Below are 23,866 nucleotides of genomic sequence, written 5' to 3'. Positions count from 1 at the left end.
AACTAATAATAATACCATCTATGTGACTCAAAGACAAGAGTATCTCCCAGTGTCTTAAACTCATATCAAAATAAAACTTGATCAAACTAAATAAGCCGGTCATGTTGCTTACAACGGAGTCCGCAAAGAGTCACTTGCAGTTCGCAGGCTCTCGTGTGAGTTTGATGTGTCCCGATAGTTCAGAAAAAAAATTGTCAGAAAAACAGAAAAAAATTAGTCAGAAAAACAGGTGGAAAAAATTTGTCCGAAAAACAGAAAAAGTTGTCAGAAAAACAGGTGGGGAAAAAAATGGTCAGAAAAACAGGAAGAAAATACTAAAAAAAAATATCTAAAAAAACAAAACCCTCAAAAACGTTACTCAGAAAAACAGAAGTTTTTTTTTTTAATCCAAGTCAATGCAATACACTTCCGTAAGTATCAATTATTATGCTTACTTACATTTATGTACTCCCTTGTCCGTTCCACTGTTTTATAAAGCAAGCTCTTCACCTGTCAGCATGGGTGGAGTTCCATACCCTTCACTTACTAGTGAGCTCCCTGACCATACTTGGTTTCAAGAGCTATACACCCTTTTGTCTTACTCCTTCCCCTAGGAAATGGGATACTCCTTCGTTCTCATGCACTTGCAAAACAAAGGTTCTAAAATGAAGGGGAAGGGCTACGGGTGGAATTGGGATTGGACCAAACAGTCCTGCTGCGATGAAGATAAATTGCAACTGGATATTGGACAGATTATTGTGTGCTTCCTGACTACTATGAGGATGTCCTTGAGCAAGAAACCCCCAGAGTCAACTCAGGGGCGCGGTCACCGTTTGCGCGTCCCATCACTCTGGCGTCTCTCCTTCCATGGCTGCATGCATGTGTGATGTCTGGTGGTGTGCACCCGAAATGCACAATTTCACTTCAAGGATTCAAAAAAGTATTATTGTTATTATTTATTAAAATAAAAAATTAAACTAATACATTGAAAATCAGATGAAAAAATAGATTGCTATTCAATCTCCTTCTTTAATGTAGTGTAAGTACATATAAGTAGTGTATATAAATGATAATTGTGTCAAAGTCAAATTAGGTCAAACACATTGTTAATTAAAACAAATATGAAGAAGAATAACAAAGTGTGCTTTTGGTCCAGTAGCTAGTCTGTAAATCACTTTACAGTCCAGTAGCCAGTCTGTAAAAATTAACTATTGCAATAAATTTATTGAAACTAGGGGGGAAAAAAATATGTAAACACCTTAATTTGACCATGTTCCGCATTTTAAAAGTTGGATTAAGACAGAGAGACTTTTCAGTCAGAAACCAAATATTTCTTACATATATACACCGTGTTTTTCTTCCATCCATATTCTTTAAAATACAGTATGGACTTCTTTAGGGTGACTTATCATAATTTCCGTCTCCCTAACAACATATAATCTACAAGTGAAGAAAAGGACACAACAAAGGCAGGCATATTTCGACCATTAAGAAACCTGAAAGTTATAAAGATTAAAGAAGAAACATTTTTGGAACGTGGTGCAACCTCTGAAACATCTGTTTGAATTGTTGCAACACTCTGTAAACATATCAGAATCACAATCAGCTTTATTGACCAAGTATGTTACAAGACACAAAAGGAATTTGCCTCCAGTAGTTGGAGCCACTCTAGTATGAAAACTAACAGCCACAATGACAAAATGTACATTTACGACATAAAAAACACAATTATGGAAAGTCATTGAACAATGAAAGTGTGCCACATGTGTGGTGATGCTGATATAATGGCAATTGTGCAAATGGTGCAGTCCTTGAGCAATTTAAAGTGAGTAACAGTGCAATGATCTGGTACAGTGATGATAGTGCAAATGGTGCAGCGAGTTCTCAAACACATAAGTGGGTATTAGTAATCAACACAATGCAAATAGTGCAACATGAGTAAAATAGTGAGTGCACAAATGTCGAAGTGTCTCGACAGAGATATGCAAACTTTGCAGCATGTTACAATGAAATTCTCAATCGTATATATTTGTCAACAAGAAGTTAATGGCAAGAGGGAAGAAGCTGTTGGAATGTCTGCTGTTTTTAGTTTGTATTGTTTGATTGCACCTACATGAGGGAAGAAGCTGGAATAGGTGGTGACCAGGATGTGGAGGGCCCAAGAGGATTTTGCATGCCCTTGTCTTTGTCCTGGCATCGTGCAAGTCCTCGAGTGAGTAGGTGGGTACCGATACTTTTTTCAGCAGCCTTGATTGTCCGTTGCAGTCTATTGTCCTTCTTTTTTGCATCACCAAACCAGACTGTGATGGATGAACAGAGAATCGATACAATGACTGCTGTGTAGAACTGCCTCAACAGCTCCTGTGGCACACCATGCTTCCTCAGAAGCCGCAAGAAGTATATCCTCCAATGGGCCTTTTTGAGGATGGAGTTGATGTTGGTCTCCAATTTCAGGTCCTGAGAGACTGTAATTCTCAGGAACTTGAATGTCTCGACGGTTGACACAGGTCAGGTGGACAGCGTGAGGGGCAGCTGTGGCGAAGGATGTTTCCTGAAGCCCACGATCACCTCTACTGTCTTGATCATGTTCAGCTCCAGATTGTGTTGGCCGCACCAAAGCTCCAGCCGTCCACTTCCTGTCGATACGCAGACTCGTCACCGTCTTTGATGAGGCCGATGACTGTGGTGTCATCTGCAAACTTCAGGAGTTTGACAGCTGGGTGCGTTGAGCTGAAGTCGTTCGTGTCGAGAGAGAAGAACAGCGGACAAAGAACACATCTTTGGGGATCCCCGGTGTTTATTGTGCGTTTGGATGAGGTGGTGTCCCCCAGCCTCACCTGCTGTGTCCTGCCCATCAAGCTTTCGTCTGTTCGACTGATCAAGTCTGATTCTCAATAAACCTCAAATATAATACCACAGCGGAAGCTTAAAAACTCCACTGTGACGGTAAAACTGTTCCGGCATAAAAGGGACACAATTTTCCATTCTGCTTGACCTAACAGCCGAATAGGGGGAAAAAAAGAAAAGAAAACGGAAGCTGTAGATCCACTGGCAGGCCAAAGGTTGAGATGAAGAAGCTTGGAGGAAAGGAGTTTAGGAATGATTATTTTAAACGCAGAGCTGAAGTCCACGAACAGGGTCCTCGCGTAGGTCCCTGCGCTGTCGAGTGGTTCCAGAATGAAGTGCAGTCCCATGTTGACTGTCATCCACATACCCGTTTCCTCGCTTGGCATACTACAGAGGTCCAGCAGTGGTCCTGTGACGTTCTTGAGGTGGTCCAACACGAGGCGTTCAAAGGACTTCATGGTCACAGATGTCAGGGCGACAGGCCTGTAGTTATTCAGTCCTGAAATTGCATGTTTTTTTTGGGACTGGGAGGATGGTGGAGCGTTTGAGGCAGTATGGGACTTCACACAGTTCCAAAGATCGATTGAAGATATGTGTGAAAACAGGAGTGAGCTGTTTTCAGACTTTCAAGCAGGAGGGGGGCACTGTCGGTGCCTGCCACTTTGTTGATCTTTTGTTGTTTAAAAATGATCACTGCGGAAGGGGGAGTCAGAGGTGTGATGGTGGTCGTCGATGATGCAGTTGGATGGGTGTGGGGTGTGTAAGTGTCCTTTTCAAATCTGCAGTAGTAGGTATTCAAGTCATCAGCCAGTCCTTTATTGTTCTCCGCTTGGGGGGAATGATCGCTTGTGGTTGGTTAGGTGAGTGTAAGCCTCGCCAAACTGATGGAGAGTCGTCGGCAGAAAACTCATTTTCTAGCTTTTCTGCATAATTTCTCTTTGCGGTGTTTCTTTTGTCAACTGATTTCTGGCCTGATTGGACAGGGTTCTGTCCCCACTCTGATAGCCGTCCTCTTAAGCCTGGCGAAGTTTGGCAGTGACCTATAGCTTGTTGTTATTGACTGTGCAAAATGTCTTTGTTCGTATTTCATTTTGTATGTCTTCACAGAAGCTAATATAGGATGTCACAATGTCCTTATATTCGTCCATGCTGCCAGTTGAATTTCATAAAAATTCTGTCCAGTCTAAACAGTTTTGAAGTTCCATCTTAGCTTCATTGGTACACTTCTTCACTGTTTTCACCACAGGCTTCGCGCATTTAAGTTTCAGTGAAACCGTGATCAGACAAGCCCAAAGCTCCATGAGGAATAGCACGGTACAAGTCCTTCACCATGGTATAGAAATAGCCTGGAATGTTGTTTTCCCTGGTGGGACAGTCAATGTTCTGCATGTATTTGTGGTTGAGTTTTGCTTTGTTAAAATACTAAAAAATAATGTGGGGTGAATCTGGATGCTTTTTAAGTTCGTTTACATGGTTAGCCAGCATTTGCAGTGCAGAGTTTGTTTTAGCCTGGGAAAGGATGTAAACACCGGCCAGTATGAATGACTCAAATTCATGCAGTAATAGAATGACTTACAGCTCAAAAACATTGACTCCGAGTCCGTGCTGCAGTGTGTGCTGAGCTCGATGACATCGGTACACAATTTTTCATTGATATAGAAGGATATCCCGCTACATTTTGTATTAAACGATAACTTCGAGTCGCGGTCCGCTCAATGAATTTGTAAGCCAGGCAGCAGTACGTCGCCGTCGGGGATGCGTTCATAAAGCCAAGTCTCTGTGAAGCAGAGGGTGGAAGAACATGCAAAGTCTTGACTGGGCTTTGTGAGGAGATGAAGGTCGTCCATTTTGTTGGGTAGAGAGCTTAGATTTGCGAGGTGAATCGACGGAAGTGGCATTCAAAATCCTTGGTGTCGGAGGTTAACGTGCACATTTCCCTCTGTGGCACCATCTTATCCTCCATGCGTCATACAGTGCAGCCGCTCCACTAGTGAGTAACTCAGAGGGAAATAAAACAATTGTGAATTTGTGAAAATTGGCGCACAAAGGTGTGGAGTAGACCCCCTAATGTTGAACAAGTCGTCCGTAGTGTAAGTCATATGTCGTCTCCAAAGACGAACGAAAAAGACAGAAACAAGGACAATACCAGAGAGTGCGTTACCGAGGCATCCATCTTGGTTTATAGGGAAAAAGGTGTATTTTAATACTAAAAGTAGATTTTCTATTCAGTACTGAATGACTCTTGGTCAGAACAAATTTTATAAAATTAAAAAATATTAGTGAATCGGACCTGGTGTTCTTTAATTTTTCTTTCTTTAAAGTCAGGCAGGAGTCATTTTAATCACCATGAGAGGAACAAACAGTTTTTTGAATGTCAAAAAAGCATCACAGTTGAAGGACAAATAATTGAGCATGAAACAAGCTGCAAAGAAGGGTGTAGGAGTAAAAAAGAGGGTTCATGAAGATCTCAACTGTCTTCCTTGCAGTAATTTTTACTATAGATGATAGCCTAAGGTCTGAAGCATGAGCTGAATGAAGATCACTTATTCTTCCGCTAATGACTGGCTCCCAGTGGACCAGCACTCCGAGCAAAAGTAGGCATTCCGGAGAGCGATGGCGAGGGATTGAGGGGTTAACCTGTTCGCACTGTCACACTTGTGATTTAGTTTGGTGACTGGTGATTTTATCGTCATTCTTAGTTAAATTACGCCGAGTCCAGGCTGACTCAGCTTGAGGGATGTCACTGTGAGAAGACCTGCAGTGCAAACGGCCTCATCTACAGGGATAAGGAGCTGTGGGTGGAGCCTGAAAATTGCAGGAACTGTGCATGTAAGGTGAGTGTTACTGTTGTCCTAATAAATGATCAAACCCTTGATTCAAAACTATCACAAAATCAATAATATAACTGTCTACTAACTAACTACCTAACTAACTAACTGTGATCAAGGTTTAATTACCTTGCACACTGTGGATATCATGCTTATGGACATATTTAGACAACACTGAATAAGGTGTTGTAAAAATTACTGGATTGCAAATTGTGTTTTATTCATGCCTGACAGGTAGCTTCCTTTAGTATTTCCTCTCTGCCAGACCCGATACCATTCCTGCCTTGGGGCAACATCCTGATAATCACCCTGTAATTAGGCTCCCTGTCTGCTTGCACGCATGGTAGCCAGACTTTGAAATGTGCTGATTCAGGCCATCCAGTGCCCTCGGGTATTGGACATACTGTATCACAACTGAAGAGAGTTTAGTTAGTGTGATTTGCTCCCCTGTATATACTATTAAGTGATATCTGTGGCATCCTTGGGAACTATTTCCAATGACTCAGGAAATTAAGAGGCTTCTGCAAAGAGAAATCAGCTTAAGACCTAATGTCAGTCCTCCAGAGCCTCCGTATCAGCAGGCCACTTAGTGTCATTATCCATCCTCCAACACTCAATGATAAATTAGTTAACAGATTGTATATTTATACCCGAATAAATAAAACATTTGGTGGGGTAATTCAAACCAATTAAAGCACTACACGCCATAAATTCAACTTTTGTGATTATTATGCCAATTTTACAAAAAAAAATTTTATAGACACTGTGAGCAAATTTGTAATAGTGTTTTATAACACAGACACGTTAATGTTATTGATGAAATATCAGCAATATCAAACTTTTTTTTAATGTTTTGAAAGACCACTACATCTCCATGGTTACAGCTAGATTGGGCTCGGTAGCGTAGCGTAGCCGCTAAGCCTGTTTTAGCGTCACTTTACAATCGATGGAGTTAAATGCACCCTTTGTGCCAACCTCTGTCCCCCGCAAGTTCAGACCCACGGATCGGACAACCGCTTCTCGAGGTAATTGGCTGTTTCTATATTTCTGTACCTGCGTTACGTTTAAGAGTTTTCCTTTGTTTCTGACTTGACTTGAATTTTTGGACTCAAGCAATGGAATCCCTGTTAGTAGGCAGTGTCCAATTTCTAATGTTATGAAATAAAAAATTATGCCTATAAATACTGTCAAATGATGTGAAGATGTCTCTTTCACAAAATGATGTGGGAAAATGCACAGAAACCCTAAAGCCCTATAGAGAAGGACTCAGCCATCAAGAAAAAGAGAGGTCTTTCGGTTCAAGTATGCAGAGGTCCGATGTATATACACTATATTGCCAAACATATTCGCTCACCTGCCTTGACTCAGATATAAATTTAAGTGACACCCCATTCTTAATCCATAGGGTTTATTATGACATTGGTCCCCCCTCTGTAGTTATAACAGCTTAAACTCTTCTGGGAAGGTTTTACACAAGATTTAGGAGCGTGTTTATGGGAATTTATGACCACTTTTCTAGAAGCGCATTTGTGAGGTCACACACTGATGTTGGATAAGAAGGCCAGGCGTTGTCTCTGCTCTAATTCATCTAAAGTGTTGTCTAGGGTTGAGGCCAGGATTGTGTAGGCCAGTCAAGTTCATCCACATCAAACTCTCTCATCCTTGGCTTTTTTAACCTTGATTTGTGCACTGATGCACAGTCATGTTTGAACAGTACTAAGTGTATAAAAAAACAGGAAGTACTGTATTCTAACATTGTTGTTGGTACTTATAGGTGGGTAGCTAACTCTTACGTTCCCAGAAAATAAATAATCGGGTTTTGCTCATTTTGCCACCATGTTTTGTACATTAAAAAAAAATTATATATATATATTCTTTCAGAATGGAGTGGTAGAGTGTCGCAGGATTTTCTGTCCCCCTACAAATTGCTCAGACGACTCATTGCCAGTACATGTGGATGGGTCCTGCTGTAAGAAATGCAGACGTAAGTACCGATCACAAACATACCTCACACTTAACACGATGCACATAGTAACTTTGTTTGCGACAAGCAATGTTTTCATGTCCAATAACAGTGCTTTAGTTGTAATACAATGGTTTTCAATGAGTTGTGTGTTTTTATTTTCACCAGGCAGGGCGCTATTAGCTACAGTATGGGCACACAGATGTACTATGCTGTAGTAAAATATATAGCAAATATACAAAGGAAATTGACTTAAAATTATACTCCGCATGCCCCCACAAGTCACTACCAAACTGAAATATACACCGTTTTGGCCATGACTGTATGAAAAGAAACATACCGCTTTTTCTTTCCTGACTGACATACAATCAGAATAAACTGTTTTAGGTAAATTAGGATTACCTAATTTATTTCTATTTTCTAAATGCCAGAATAACAAAAGAAGAATTTTACTACACCACAGCACTACACTACAAGTGTTACGGCGGTGTTGCAAAAAGCATGTTATGGAATGCACACAATAGTAGTGAGTTGGAATAAAGTACCGTTGGCACACAGTCGTTGTACTCACGTAATTGGACACAACAGTGGGGACGAAGATGGGCTTTCATTGACTTTGCGCCGCTTGCTGCCCTCGTTCTTCTCCCTCCCTGGTGAGCAGATTGGACTAACCAAGGCTGATGATGTACGGTTAACTGCTATGTTAATTCACAACGTGGGCAGCAGGGCCATTTTCTGTACTCTCGGACCCGCTCAGATGTACCTGGGTCGTCCCCCGGGGTCTCCTTCCGGCGGGACGTGCCCGGAACACCCCACCAGGGAGGCGTCCGGGAGGCATCCGAATCAGATGCCTCAGCCACCTCGTCTGGCTCCTTTCAATGTGGAGGAGCAGCGGCTCTACTCTGAGCCCCTCCCGGATGACCGAGCTTCTCACCTTATCTCTAAAGAGGAGCCCGGATACCCTGCAGAGGAAACTCATTTCGGCCGCTTGTATCCGATCTCGTTCTTTCGGTGAGGGTAGGAACGTAGATCGACCGGTAAATTGAGATATTTGCTTTTTGGGTTAGCTCCTTCTTTACCACAACGGACCGATACGAAGTCCGCATCACTGCAGACGCTGCACCGATCTGCCTGTCGATCTTCCGTTCCATTCTTCCCTCACTCGTGAACAAGACCCCAAGATACTTGAACTCCTCCACTTGGGGCAGGATCTCATCCCCGACCTGGAGAGGGCACGCCACCCTTTTCCGACTGAGGACCATAGTCTCAGATTTGGAGGTGCTGATTCTCATCCCAGCCGCTTCACACTCTGCTGCGAAACGCTCCAATGAGAATTGGAGATCACGGCTTGATGAAGCCAACAGAACCACATAATCTGCAATTAGCAGAGATGCAATTCTGAGGCCACCAAATCGGAACCCCTCTACGGCTCTGCTGCGTCTAGCAATTCTGTCCATAAAAGTTATGAACAGAATCGGTGACAAAAGGCAGCCTTGGCGAAGTCCAACCCTCACCGGAAACGAGTCCGACTTACTGTCGAGGGACACGGTCAAACGCCTTCTCCAAGTCCACAAAACACATGTAGACTGGTTGGGCGAACTCTCGAGGACCCTGCCGAGGGTGTAGAGCTGGTCCACTGTTCCACTGCCAGGACGAAAACCACACTGCTCCTCCTGAATCTGAGATTCGACTTCTAGACGGACCCTCTTCTCCAGCACGCCCGAATAGACCTTACCAGGGAGGCTGACGAGTGTGACCCCCCCTGTAGTTGGAACACACCCTCCGGTCCCCTTTCTTAAAAAGGGGGACCACCACCCCAGTCTCCCAATCTAGAGGCAGTCTAGTCCCTTATGCATAGTCTGCCTTTGAATAATTTCAGCTTCACTGTTCCTTTCTCCATTGCTCTGCATGCTCAGTCTTCTTCCTCTTCCTCCCATCTGAACATCGGAAGTCTGGCACAGGCAGACAAGGCAATTATGCTCCAGAGTTGTGAGTGTGAGCTCCATGGCCCTGGAGGAGGAAAGCAGGACTTCACATGATAGGCTTCATTTTCTAGTTCTGTTTTACTGCCAGAGGAATATGTAGAAGTGTTTCTACTGTTGTATTGTTAATGCAGTGTAACATTTTCCCCAGCTTGGGCTCACTAGCCAAGGACAACTGAGTTTACTGACTGAATTAACTCAATGTGTTTGCCTTGAAACCATGTTTGTGTGCAATTACATGATGTTCATTGGGTTCTTTGTTGATTAAAGTAGGCCTACTAGGAGATCATATTATGTCAATGTTTTTTCATAGATTTCAGTTTGCGCCTAATAGTGTTTCCCCCCACAGCAAAATGCAGTTACATGGGACAGGTCTTTTCTGAGGGTCAGCACTTTTTATCCAGGAACTGCAGGGAATGCAAGGTAACTCTTCTTTTAAGTTGCAATCAACTAACCATAATGCATTTGTCTGCCAACATTCATTGTGTAGTGACTGCATGCCTTGTAGTATGCAGTTAGCCAGCATGTATTGGTAATTAAAAACAATAATAATAATGTAGAAATACAAACACCTTATTTGAACTGTATGGATTATAATTAAAGGCATTCTTCATGTTTACCATAGTTCAGCGGTGTTATTCACAGGAAGGCAATTTATCTGGAAACACAAATTTGTAAGGACAAAATTGGCATTGTACGTCTACATTTGCTTACAAGGCACCACAGTAACAATATTTCTGGACCCATTATTTGCCCTTGAAAATGCTGAACTGTCATTTTAATGTACAGACGGTAAAGCTTTGTTTGAAATATTTACAGCAATTGTCTATTCCTGTGTCTATAGAAAATGACCAGTGTGTGATTAAATTGCTTGTGGAGGCGGTCTAAATGTTTCTCTGGTCACTAGTAACTCTGAAGATGTAGAACAATGAGGTGGCGTAGCGCTCTCCCTCATGTCGGTCTCCACACTCAACACTAACGAAGCGGTGAATGTCAGTGAGATCTATGCCGCAACGATCAAGTTGCCTGAGTTTTGGCAGCACAACTCATCCCCATAGTTTCAGCAAATTGAAGCTCAGTTTCAATTTAGGAGGAATGACACAGAACATGGCAAAATATTTCCACCGCTCTGGATGCCCAAGGGCATGAACAATGGTGCAGCTGGACGCTCCTCCGGATACAGGGAAGTACAATGCACTCAAGGCATTCATTTTGTAGTTGTTCGACCCGTCAGAGAAGGCAGACCGCTTGATATACCTAAACTGCCTCAGAGATGGCAAACCTGAGTTGGAGATAATGCTGGCTGTGCTGAGCTCTGCTTATCCTTCATTCCTGTTCGGACACATCTTCCTGAAGCAGCTTCCCGCAACAGTATGAACCATGCTATCTTGTTTCACACTCCCCTCAACCAAAGATTACCGTGCTCAGTTTATGGTGGCAGACAGGATTTTCCCCGCTAACAGCAGCAGTTTGCTCATGCATTGCTTCCCCACCAGGGCACCTCAGCCCCAACTCCTGAGGACACTAACTTCACCACAGCTGCAGTGATTGCCTGCCGTCAACATGATGAAGGGTTTTGCAACTGTCATGCCAGATATTGAGCCAAGTAATGTTGCAAAGCCATGCAATTTTGCGGTCTGGGAAAACACCATGGCTGGTGCTCATTAGCAGCTATGAGTGCTAGCCAAGATGCAAGCTGTAGTTTGTCACCAACACCTTGTCCGGCTAACTACTATTGGGTCATTCAGGTGCACTACGCAGCATTCTACTAGCACAGACTGTGGACATCTTGGCTGAAGCAAATGAACCCCAGATGATGTTGCTAATGGCATACCTACTCATATCTATGGTACTATATACGTATGTAGAAGTGTGTATTAGTGGACAACATTTTGGATTGGAATCTGGCATTGTCGCTCCTGTGGGTTGACCTTCTCTGCACTAGTGGATGTTACAACCTCCCGCCTGATGGATGCCCTATCTTTTGCTTTTTACCCTGCACGGTGGGAGCAGTCTGCATGGTGAAGACACTTGCCATGGAGGACCCATCACCCAGTCCACTGCTCGCCAAATTCCCAGAACCCACCATGGCCACTTTCTCATCTGTGGTGGCCAAGCATGGTATGGACTATCACATCACCACAGTCTGCCCCACAGTCTACGCATGAGCTTGGCGCCTCAACTCTGCCAAGCTTGCAATCGATGAGGAGTTCACTACAATGGAGAGTCTCTGCAATCTTGTGCAAACCTGTGGGCTTCCCACTACACTACAGCAGTCAGCACCTCAGCAGTGATGTCTGGTGCTTTAACAACAGCATTACCCCAGACCGGTACCCTGTGCCACAGGACTCTAGCACTTCTCTGCTCTCCTGGTGGCATCACCATCTTCTCCAGGTGCCGGTCCACCAACAGGATTTGCCCAAAACAGCGGTCATCATGCTCTTTGGCCTTTTGGAATTCCTATGCATGCCATTCCGCCTCAAGGGTGCAGCGCAGACGTTTCCGCACCTGATGAACACTGTGACATGCCGTTCTTGTTTGTTTCCTTGAACGACATTCTCTTTTCCAGTGGGTCTTTGGAAGACCTATCACAGCTATTACAATTGTTTGAGAAGCTCTGCAAGCGCAGCCCTATCATCAACCTGACCAATTATGAATTTGGCTGGTCATCGATCACCTTCCTTGGCCACCAAGTAACTCCAAAAGTTGAAGGCCATCACCAATTTCCCACTGTGCACTGCAAAGTCTCTGCAGGAGACTCTCTGATGATGACAGATGCTCTTTACCCTGCTCAAACCGCTTTGGCTAACCCAGTTCTGCTGATGCACCCATCTCAAACCGCCACCGTAGCCCTCACAACAGATGCCTCTGACTGGGGTGTGACTGGCAGCATTGATCTTTTCCAGAAAGAATTGAGCTTGTCTTTATTGCGCATATACAATACAAATCAAGGAAAAGAAAAAAGAAAGAAAGCAGCAGTAGATTTCGTCCTTCTCGACAAATGTACATCTCCAATAGAGGAAAAAAAAAAGTTATCAGGTCCTACCCCTAAGAACTAAAGGGAAAGAAAAGAAAGTACAAAACCTTCTTTTTCATCTTTTCCTCACCAGTCGACACTTCAGATTTCTGTTGGAGGGCCGTGACTCAGGACTGTTGAGCCATAGTCTCCTCGACAACAGCACCTTTTCTTATATGCAAACAGTGTCTTTCCCCGCACTTGTGAATTTTGGTTAACTCTCTCTGAAACCAGCTGAACCAAGACGTCTTTATTTTATGGTGCATTGGGCGCCCTTGGTGGGGGAGGAGTTAGCTCAGGCGGTAGGGGCGCTCGCTTTGCGTGTCGGGGGTCGCCGGATCGATGCCCGCCCGAACCCCCCCTCCTTGTCCTTTTAGGCGGCACGGTGGCCGACTGGTTAGAGCGTCAGCCTCACAGTTCCCCGGCCCCACCTGTGTGGAGTTTGCATGTTCTCCCCGTGGCTGGGTGGGTTTTTTCCAGGCACTCCGGTTTCCTCCCACATCCCAAAAACATGCATTAATTGGAGACTCTAAATTGCCCGTAGGCATGACTGTGAGTGTGAATGGTTGTTTGTTTCTATGTGGCCTGCGATTGGCTGGCAACCAGTTCAGGGTGTACCCCGCCTCCTGCCCGATGACAGCTGGGATAGGCTCCAGCACGCCCACGACCCTAGTGAGGAGAAGCGGCTCGGAAAATGGATGGATGGGCGCCCTTGGTCTGAAAGCACGTTTCTCAGAATGGAGAATGCATTCTCACATATTGCGATACAGGCACCAAATGTTAGGCCAAATTTGAAAGCACTTAGCTCATTTCGCATCACCATCAGATGCACGTACCACTTTGACAAGATGTGATGTGACTTTATGCAAATGATTACCACTATTTTTCAAACATTTTTTAATTCTTTTTTTAATTTTATTTTGTTGTTATGACTTAGATAAACTCACATAGATAGAAGTTTGGCATGAAAAGGCTACCCACCAGGGTGATGGTACGGGGGCACACTAACTAAAGAGGGGGTATTCGATGGCTATACCTCACCATATGATGCCAACGTTGGGTGCACGCAAATATTTAAGATGCATTATACCTCTTATGATAATCAGGATTTCAGTGTATCATTGTTTTACAGTATTTGCTATGATTGACTGCAAAGTATTTTCACTGAAATTAAACTTAAATTTCATGACATTACCTACCTTGTTTAACACTGTCGCACTGAATTCTCTTAGTGAGCTGATTCTCATTCTGACATCAAACAACAATAGTAACCCCCACAGCGTTACTTGTTGTAATTCCTGGTGTGAAATTTTGTATGTCCAATGAGTCACACAAAAATGACTTTCCAACTAAATATGGTACCTAGAAGATCATGACACTGAAAGAAGTTGTGAAGGAGAGAAGCATCTTTGGGATTTGGGTCGATACGTTGAACCTTGAACGATACAATGGGGACCTCAAGATCTCTGATTCAATAGCCTAACTGCTGCTGCTGCTGTTTGCTATTTGTCTTCAGGACCCAAGGGAAAATGACACCGAGTTTTATTTCCCATCTTTTCTTTTGTCTATCTAAGTTTCTCATGCTATCTGGGTTCTTGCCCCCCTTGTGAATGTGAGCAAGATATACTGCCATTGATCTTAAACCTGTTCATTCATCTGTGCGCACTGTTTAAAATCCAACTCCATAGTGCCCCTCCCCAAGAAAACGCCAGTAACCTGTCTGAATGACTACTTCCCCATTGCACTCACCTCAGTTGTGATGAATTGCTTTGAGAAAGTAGTCATGACACACATAAAGAAGTCAGATCCGGAAACACTGGACCCTGCCCCAGTTTGCTTGTCGTGAGAACTACTCCGCTGATGATGCCTTTAACACAATCCTTCTCACACCTCACAAAAAAAGGATACTTATGTTTGAATACTGTTCATTGACTCAGTATTCAACCTCCGAGACGATCTGAGAAGCAGCTTACCCTCAGACTAAGACCGCTCCTCTGCAACTGGGTGTTGTATTTACTCACAAACAGACCCCAGTACATGAAAGTAGGCACCAGGATATCAGGCACAATGACAACGATCACGGAGACCCCCAGGGCTGTGTGCTCAGCCCTCTCCTGCACACCCTCTTCATCCACGACTGCATCTCCTCCTAGGATGACACACCATCATCGTTTCCTGATGATACAACAGTAGTGGAAGGGGTGAAAACCTTCAAACTCCTTGGTACCAACATTAGTGATGACCTAATATGGACCTACAGCACATCGTCGGGAAGGCTCAACAGAGACTGTACTTCTTAAGGATTTTTGGAATACCTCCAAAATGCTAAGCAATTTCTACAATGGAGTGCATCCTGGTCAACTCCATCACAGAATGGTATGGGATACCATACAGGACAGGAAGACTCTTCAGCGTGTCATTAAAACTGCACAGCACATCTGCGGAGTAGACTGTAAACCACTACATCACATTTATGACAGCTGTGCCACAAAGAGGGCACAGAACATTATCAGAGACAGCACACATCTGCAACACAGACTTTTCACACTTCCTCCATCCGGCAGACGCTCCAGGAGCGTCGCAGCTAGCACAACAATACTACAAAATAACGTCTACCCAGAGGCCATCAATCTCTTGATCAAAAGACAATCTATAGCTGTGAACCACACTGCGCAATAGTTTTGCAATCATGCTCATAATTGAGCACAGTGCCATACCTCTGCAAACTGTAATACTTAAATATCTACAACCCCAATTCCAATGAAGTTGGGACGTTGTGTTAAACATAAATAGAAACAGAATACAATGATTTGCAAATCATGGTCAACCTATATTTAATTGAATACACAACAAAGACAAGATATTTAATGTACAAACTGAGAAACTTTGTTTTTAGCAAATAATCATTAACTGAGAATTTTATGGCTGCAACGCGTTCCATAAAAGCTGGGACAGGTGGCAAAAAGACTGAGAAAGTAGAGGAATTCTCATCAAACACCTGTTTGGAACATCCCACAGGTGAACAGGCTAATTGGGAACAGGTTGGTGCCATGATTGGGTATAAAAGGAGCTTCCCTGAATTGCTCAATCATTCACAAGCAAAGATGGGGCGAAGTTCACCTCTTTGTGAGCAAGTGCGTGAGAAAATAGTCGAACAGTTTAAGGACAATGTTCCTCAACGTACAATTGCAAGGAATTTAGGGATTTCATCATCTATGGTCCATTATATCATCAAAAGATTCACAGAATCTGGAGAAATCACTGCATGTAAGTGGCAAGGCCGAAAACCAACATTGAATGCCCGTGACCTTCGATCCCTCAGGCGGCACTGCATCAAAAACCGACATCTATGTGTAAAGGATGTCACCACATGGGCTCAGGAACACTTCAGAAAACCAATGTCAATAAATACAGTTTGGCGCTACATCCGTAAGTGCAACTTGAAACTCTACTATGCAAAGCAAAAACAATTTATCAACAACACCCAGAAATGCCGCCGGCTTCTCTGGGCCCGAGATCATCTAAGATGGACTGATGAAAGGTGTTCTGTGGTCCGACGAGTCCACATTTCAAATTGTTTTTGGAAATTGTGGACGTCGTGTCCTCCGGGACAAAGAGGAAAACAACCATCCGGACTGTTATGGAGGCAACGTTCAAAAGCCAGCATCTGTGATGGTATGGGGCTGTGTTAGTGCCAATGGCATGGGTAATTTACACATCTGTGAAGGCGCCATTAATGCTGAAAGGTACATATAGTAAATGCCTACATCTTTGTACATTACACACACATTTTTGACTGACTAATCCACTACCAAACTCCAAGTCTTTTTTAGATGGTCTTTTTAAATTGCTGTGATGAACATTGCTCGGCCCCCTTTCTTTCATTATATGTGTAATTGTAATTCTATTATCTTTTTCTGGTTAAAAGAGGAGAGAAACCAGAAAAGTAATAATTTCATTGCTCATTGTTGCCACTGTGTTTTTACTGTGCACATGACAAAAAAAATCTTGAATCATGTTTCAAAGGTCAAATCAGTAAACATAAATTTTAACTGCTTTACTAAGGTTCTACCAAATGTGAAACGTTTTGTTTTCATATTTAAGAAAATATGGAAATTTATTTGTTGAGAGACAATCATGAATCTACACTATATCCATGTAAGTAATGAGTCATTGATAGTTTCATGTTGCTGCCTTTCGGTTGCCAGCATAACCCCTAACACTCAGCCACTGGAGATCTTGACTGCCATTCCCAAACCTGGACACAGGCGAAGGTTGGGCATTTGGTGTATGAACCGACTTTTTGCAGCCACCTGTGATGGGATTAGCCAAAAAGATCATCTAAGCATGCTACTTATTTTTACTGGTACAAAATTATTGAATTTCATTATTAGTTTATCTTCATTTCATTTGTAAAATCCATTAATTTATCTCGATTTCTTGTCTAAATTAGTATATCGAGTATATCCTTGTTGAGATTGAATGAGAGGTTCTGGATTTCCCTAATCCGATTGCTGGTATAAAATATCACTGGACAAATAAGATGGAAAGAAGGGGCAAGTAGTCGGACGTGAGGGCACCTTTAACAGAGCAGGGTTGATGAGGAATGGGAGGTGAAGGGGTGATAATACAAGGCAGAGGCCTGGAAATGGAGAAGGTGACACATAATGCAAGGAGCAGATGTTGCTGTACATTTATCAAAGTACAACTAAAGAATACACAAGAAAAAGAAATGCCTCAAAACCAAAAAAATAAAACAAATTGTGCGCATGGGCTTTGCACTAAACTTTGTATGGTATGCTGCACTGTACTTCCAGAATGGCCTGATGGTAAGAGTTACAGAAACCTGTCCAGAGCTCAACTGTTCTGTCAGTGAACAGATATTAAGGGATGGAAGATGCTGCAATGTTTGCCAAGGTATGTCTCTTTGCATTCTCATCTGTTTAACAAATGACTTTAGCCCTTCAAACCCACAAACCCCCTATCACTGTGAAGAAGATTTATGGATCCAAATATACTCTGCACCTTTGCAAAAAAAAAAAGTATCTGTAATTTTTTGTGACTGAGATATCACAGCAGATATCAGAGCAGATTGGTCTGTCTACTTTATGAACACCTGCAAGGCCAATTAGCCCAAACCTTGGTGCTTTAGAAGTGAGTTATTACTGGGAGGAAATCCAACAGTGAGTTGGTAAATACACTGAGTAAACAAATTAAAGTGGTTCTCACTTCTAGAGGCACAGTGAAGGAGTGTATATTCTGAGGAAGGGAAAATTAAGTAGCATTGAATGCAAAAAAATATGATATGGAATGAAACGATTAAGTCTGACTGTTGAGAGGAAAGTCAGGAAAAGAAAATTAAGCGCAAGATGGTTAGAGAGAAAGCAATTGATGATAGGGGATTAAAATAGAGCCCAATATGAGATTAAATTTTACAATGTTGAAATGACTAAAAAGTATAAGAAAAGAGTGGGATAGGAAATAAGTGCAGGCCAGAGGAGAATTCATATTGTAAGAGATAACAAATGAACAAATTCAAGTCTCTACGTTGTCCTCAAACTGAGGTGTGACTTGTACTTTACTTTAATCTCCTGCGTGACTGTGGTTCTGTGTTTAGCAAGTTGTCAGGCTGAAATTGACTGTGTACACTCTTTGATTATATTTGGTTTATTTTTTAATGGGTTTCACTTCATTTGGAAATAACTAGTAAGGGTTCAATATCTTTGAAGAAGAAGGAGGTGGAGGAGGAGGGATGAATAATCTTTATTTTCATGACATTCATTCATTCATTTTCCGAACCGCTTATCCGGTGTGTTGGAGCCGATCCCAGTTATCTTCGGGCGGGAGGCCGGGTACACCCTTAACCGGTCGCCAGCCTATCACGGGGCACATATAAACAAACAACCATTCACACTCACATTCACACCTACGGGCAAAAAAAAAAAAAAAAACAATTCTAAAGGCCAGGATTTTCCTGTACGTGGATACATATCTACTTAATAGTATTAACAGTAGGATTATTGTTGTTGCAAATGAATATGATTAGCATATACTCAATAGCTACCAGTTCAACTGTTTAGTTTGTGTGTGTGTGTTCACAGCCTTTTAACAAGGATCACATAAGCATCTTTGAAGTCCTCTTACATTTACTCAGCTTTGTAAGTAGGTTTCCAGGAAAGAGAAAATATTCAAATTGTGCTATAGTAGCCCTGAACTGTACACTGTACCTGAAATGTTGTCATCTAAAGTCATGTAGGTTACAGGTTTATTGTGTCTTATGAAAAAGTGGACATTTTAAGACTTTTGTTATTTTATTTTTTAGGTTATGACTTCTGTGCAGAGGGGCTCATCTGTGGAGAAAACTCAATGTGTAAAAACCGGGATACTAAAGCAGAGTGTGAATGCAAGAGTGGTTATGCCTCCATTCATGGGGATTCTACTTACTGTGAAGGTAGGAGGATACTTTACCCTTCTTAAACTCTGGGACCGAGTCATCTTGACGTTTTGTTAATTAAGAGCATTTTAACTATTATTTGTGTTCAAGGTGTTGTTAGACTTTAAATGCTTCATCTACATGCTCCCCTATGCCTTGCAATTAAGTGCAACATTCAGTATAAGAATCATATGTTGAAAACACAAGGACTTTGCAGCAACAAACACTACACATATCAAATACATCTCAAGATTAAGACACTCAAATATTTTTTGTTCCATCGCTATTGTATACAACCACCTTTTTTTCCCCCCTATTGCTAACTCAACTCTATCACGTTTCCTCGTTAAACTGCTTTAAACAGCTTTACCCCATTTGGTAGTATAGTATGCACATTATAAAGTGTAACAGTACAAAATCTTGAAATGGGAGCATATTGTAATTATGCGGTCAAACCAGAAGAGCTTTATCTATGAGTGTCAGTGGGGTTGCACTTTACTGATTGCTGGACTTGGCTGAGGAAAACCTTGCCTCTGGGTGCTGAAGACCGCAGACTACTTGTGATGAGATAATGTTTGTATTTGATTAATATGCTTGAGCATGCCAATGGACAATTTGAAGGACTTTCTAGTTGCTCTTTGCTGCTGTCTTTGGTTCGGAGCCACCCTGGACTGAATTCTCTGAACATGCTGAGAGCTGGGGAGCCTGAAGGCTTTCATTCTGTTTGGTTCTGTTTGATCTGCGTGGTAAAGAGGTTTACCCAAAGCTCCACTCCCACCCAGGATTGTCCCACACCATATAAGTGAGGATGGGAAGACACTGATTGTTGGATCAACAATGTAAATCGGCAAGCCATATAGCATTATCCATATTTAGGGATTTCCCTAAAGACAGCTCAAGTTACTGTTGTAAATGGATTAGCAGGAATCTTCCGCCTTCCTCTTTCGTATGACTTCTCTAAGTCCCTCAAAATTTGTTTTAACCCTTATAGAAGCTTGAAGTGGCACAGCTGGCAAATATTAATTAGTATTTTTTGTGAGTGACTTTTTCCCTCATGTACTCTTATTGCAGGAGAATTAACATCAACTTCAGTATAATGTATTCAAATTTTATTGTATAAAAAAAAGAAAAAAAATCTGGTAATATAAAGTGATTGGCTGGTGACCAGTTCAGGGTGTACCCCGCCTCTCGCCCGAAGATAGCTGGGATAGGCTCCAGCACGCCCGCGACCCTAGTGAAGATAAGCGGTAAAGAAAATGGATGGATGGTTTATATAAAGTTTAACCTGTCTGTATGTCCGGTGGCTGCCAAACCTCTGCATGCTTTTTTAATGTCTGTGTAATAAAGTAATTCTAGCAGTATGGCTTTTTATTTTAGTGATTCATGACAAGAAGAAAACAGGGTGTCATTTATGGCACTCTGGGTGTTGTATTTCTTCACAGACAGACCCTAGAACATGAGTGGGGTGGAAGAGAAAGGCAGGAAACTGCTAACATGAGCTGCTTGTTTACTGTATGACAAATAACAAATGGGGACACATGCTAATGATGGTTGAGTCCTAAATTGTATTACGGCATGTGGTCTAACAACATTCTAGATTGAGGAGTAATTCAGATTGAGGTCAGTATTTACTACTTAAAAAATAAAAATGTGCACATTTTATCATTATGTGTAGTACATTCTAGATCTGAGTTCAAATATAATCGGAATAGGGGATATTTTTTTTTGTACAAATAATTGCATGAATGAGTTGTGTATGAAAGCTTAATATTGATGAAATCATTATTGAATTGAATAGTGTGACAGGACAACGGCACCCCAACATGTCACCCCAACATTGGTGAGTAGAGGTGGGTAGAGTAGCCAAAAAATTGTACTGTTACTGTAAAATATGACGAAGTTAGTATTTAAGTAAGAGTAAGTTAATTTATTAATTAATGTACTGACGAACTGGTGAGTAACTTATTTGTTAATCAAAGCTCAGATGTTAAATAGAGAAAAATATAAAATAGGATTGGCGGCTCGGTGGCCGACTGGTTAGCACATCTGCCTCACAGTTCTGGGTTCTGCCTGCATGGATTTTCTCCCGGGTACTCCGGTTTCTTTTCCTGGTGAACCTACCATGCATGGTACTAAATTGCCCGTAGGTGTGAACGTGAGTGTGAATGCTCGTTTGTTTATATGTGCCCTGCGATTGGCTGGCGACCGGTTCAGGGTGTACCCTGCCTCTCACCCAAAGTCAGCTGGAATAGGCTCCAGGACGCCCGCGACCCTAGTGAGGATAAGCGGTACAGAGAATTAATAAAAGGATTGTTCAAATTCAGATATTTCCCAACAGTATCATTTTAACTAGAACAATAATACATTTGATAACATGTAAATTAAGGATAATTCACCGACAAGAAAGGGTATTGAATTTAATTTTTTATTAACACTTGTGAAACTGCATGTAATAATATATAATTTGATTATATTGAATTTTGATTTATCCACATTTATCAGTAATGCTGACATTTCATTACTCAAAACAATGCGAGTTCTGCCAACTTACATCTTTATCATCAATGCTGTGTTTACATTGCAGATTTATTTTTCCTTTCTTGCTCGTTTTGAATGTGCACAACCATTTCTACAGCGAGGACAGAGAGCGTCAACTGGTCTGATTGGGTCGTAGGAACTGCAATTTGCATTCACATGCTGTGATTGACTTGGGGGTTTCATTCCACAGAGCATTACAGTTTGCTAACAGACCAATATTGCCTCTTGTATGTGTTTTTAAGTTCAGAAAGGAGTTCTTGTAGGCTGAAATGTGGATATTTTGGGGCAGACAAAGATGAGCGCCCAAGGCATATAATAGCTCTACTTTTTTTGTAGTCTGTGAGGCAAATATAGATTTCTGCCATGCTTCTGTAAATTAGTCAGTTGGAAAACATTGCTTCTGTGTTGAGCTGCAGAGACTGTGTCCGGTCACATGATTGCATGGCTCCTTTTGATTGGTAAAATTGAGTCAAACGTTACAAATGGTTACATTGGTTTGGTGAAACAGACTCATGTGACAGCGTCCGAGGCAGAAGTCTCTCTGATGAACCAAAACAAATAGATCGAGCAGGCAATAATAGAGATAAAAATCCAAGTAGTGAGCGGAATGTAGCTCAATGTAATGGAACAAAACTTGTCTTACTTATTTACAAAAATACTCAAGTAAAAGTAAAATGTTGAATTCAAACTACTTTGACAAGTACAAGTTATCCAAAAAGTTACGTCAGTAAATGTAGTGCGTTATTACCCACCTGGTGGTGAGAAGCACTGACTGTCATGTTTTTATCTCTTTCCAATTGTATTGCATATCTAGATGATGCAGCTCGATTCAGTGTACTTTTCTCATTTATACTAATGGGTTTATGATCATCTTATTATCTCATCAGCTCTTGTTTATGCTGTCAGTGACTCTCACAGCAGATCTGAATCCTTGCTCAGTGTCTGAAGAAACAGACACATTAACGCTGCTGTTGTTTAGCTGACAGTTGCCTAATTACAGCCTAAAACTATATTTTTGTTCAAATACAATTTCAGAAATTTAATCAACATCTGTTGAGACTATAATCTAAAGGCAAACAACATAATGTCCATAATTTTAAGGCTTCATCAAAACAACACACACTTGCAAATAACAGGCAAGGAGATTATAGGAAAGACTGTAGGAAAATAAGAACATTTTGTCCGATTTTTTTATTTGACTCGACCATTCCCATATTCATCCATTCATCCTTTTCAAGCACATACGGTATCTTTTTCAGGGTCACTGATGAACTGGAGCCTGTAGACTCAGGAGACTTGCCAGTCAATCACAGGGCACGTATAGACAAACAACCTTTCACACTCACATTCACACCTTAAGTTAAATTGCATTTTTCTTTTCTAAAATGAGAGGAAATAGCAGTACCTGGAGAGAACCCACGCAAGAATTGGGGTGGCAGTAGCTTATCCGTAAGGGCTTTTTTTTAATAATGTCTCCATCCATCCATTTTCTTTACCGCTTGTCCTCACCAGGGTCGCGGGCTGCTGCAGCTTATCCCAACTATCTTCAGGCGGGAGGCGGGGTACACCCTGAACTGGTTGCCAGCCAATCGCAGGGCACCTCGAAACAAACAACCATTCGCACTCAAATTCACACCTGCGGGCAATTTAGAGTCTTTGCTAAACCTACCACGCATGTTTTTGGTATGTGGGAGGAAACCGGAGTGTCCGGAGAAAACCCACCCAGGCACGGGGACAACATGCAAACTCCACACAGGCAGGCCGGGATTTGAACCCCAGTCCCCAGAACTGTGAGGCAGATGTGCTACCCAGTCGTCCACCGTGTGTCTGTCTATGTTAAAATAATGTATTTTTTAACCTGTTCTGTTTGGCTGCTAATCATGCCGTTTGAGGAGTGTGTATGCCTTTTCTTTCCAGACAAACGCCCGCATGTGTGCTCTGGTTCTTTGTGCAACAAATATGTACAACAGAGTGTAAAGTCAATTTGCCTTGATGGAGTAAAATAAATTTAATTGAATAAATATAATAAAATAAATATAAAATGCATTGTGCTGCGCATCGCTATACAGTATATTAAATGGAAATATAGTATATTGTATTTAAATTTCTCTTTGAGAGTTTGTTTTGGAGAAGTCTCCTGCTGTTTATAACCACCATGGGTCACTTTAATGAAGCCATTTGCTTTCTGTTGTCCTGCATCCCCCCAGCAGGTCTAACTCAACCGCAGAACTGCATTTTTCGGTGTGTAAAAGTTCATTGCTCCACTAGCTGTGTTTTGAA

General features: G+C 42.0%; 1 protein-coding gene across 2 annotated transcripts in view; it reads left to right on the top strand.

Annotated features, from left to right (window-relative positions):
* Positions 1–23,866, top strand: part of LOC133399034 (protein kinase C-binding protein NELL1-like) — a 271,032-nt gene that overhangs the window by 117,634 nt on the left and 129,532 nt on the right. For both annotated transcript variants that reach the window (XM_061670100.1, XM_061670099.1), the window contains exons 8-12: positions 5,526–5,660; positions 7,536–7,638; positions 9,949–10,022; positions 17,433–17,532; positions 18,938–19,066. In XM_061670100.1, coding sequence (XP_061526084.1) covers positions 5,526–5,660; positions 7,536–7,638; positions 9,949–10,022; positions 17,433–17,532; positions 18,938–19,066 — 541 coding nt within the window. The remainder of the gene's footprint in view (positions 1–5,525; positions 5,661–7,535; positions 7,639–9,948; positions 10,023–17,432; positions 17,533–18,937; positions 19,067–23,866) is intronic.

This window comes from Phycodurus eques, chromosome 2 (assembly GCF_024500275.1).
Source record: "Phycodurus eques isolate BA_2022a chromosome 2, UOR_Pequ_1.1, whole genome shotgun sequence".
NCBI lineage: Eukaryota > Metazoa > Chordata > Actinopteri > Syngnathiformes > Syngnathidae > Phycodurus > Phycodurus eques.
Note: the sequence above shows the minus strand (reverse complement) of the source record. Positions and strands in the feature narration are given on the sequence as shown.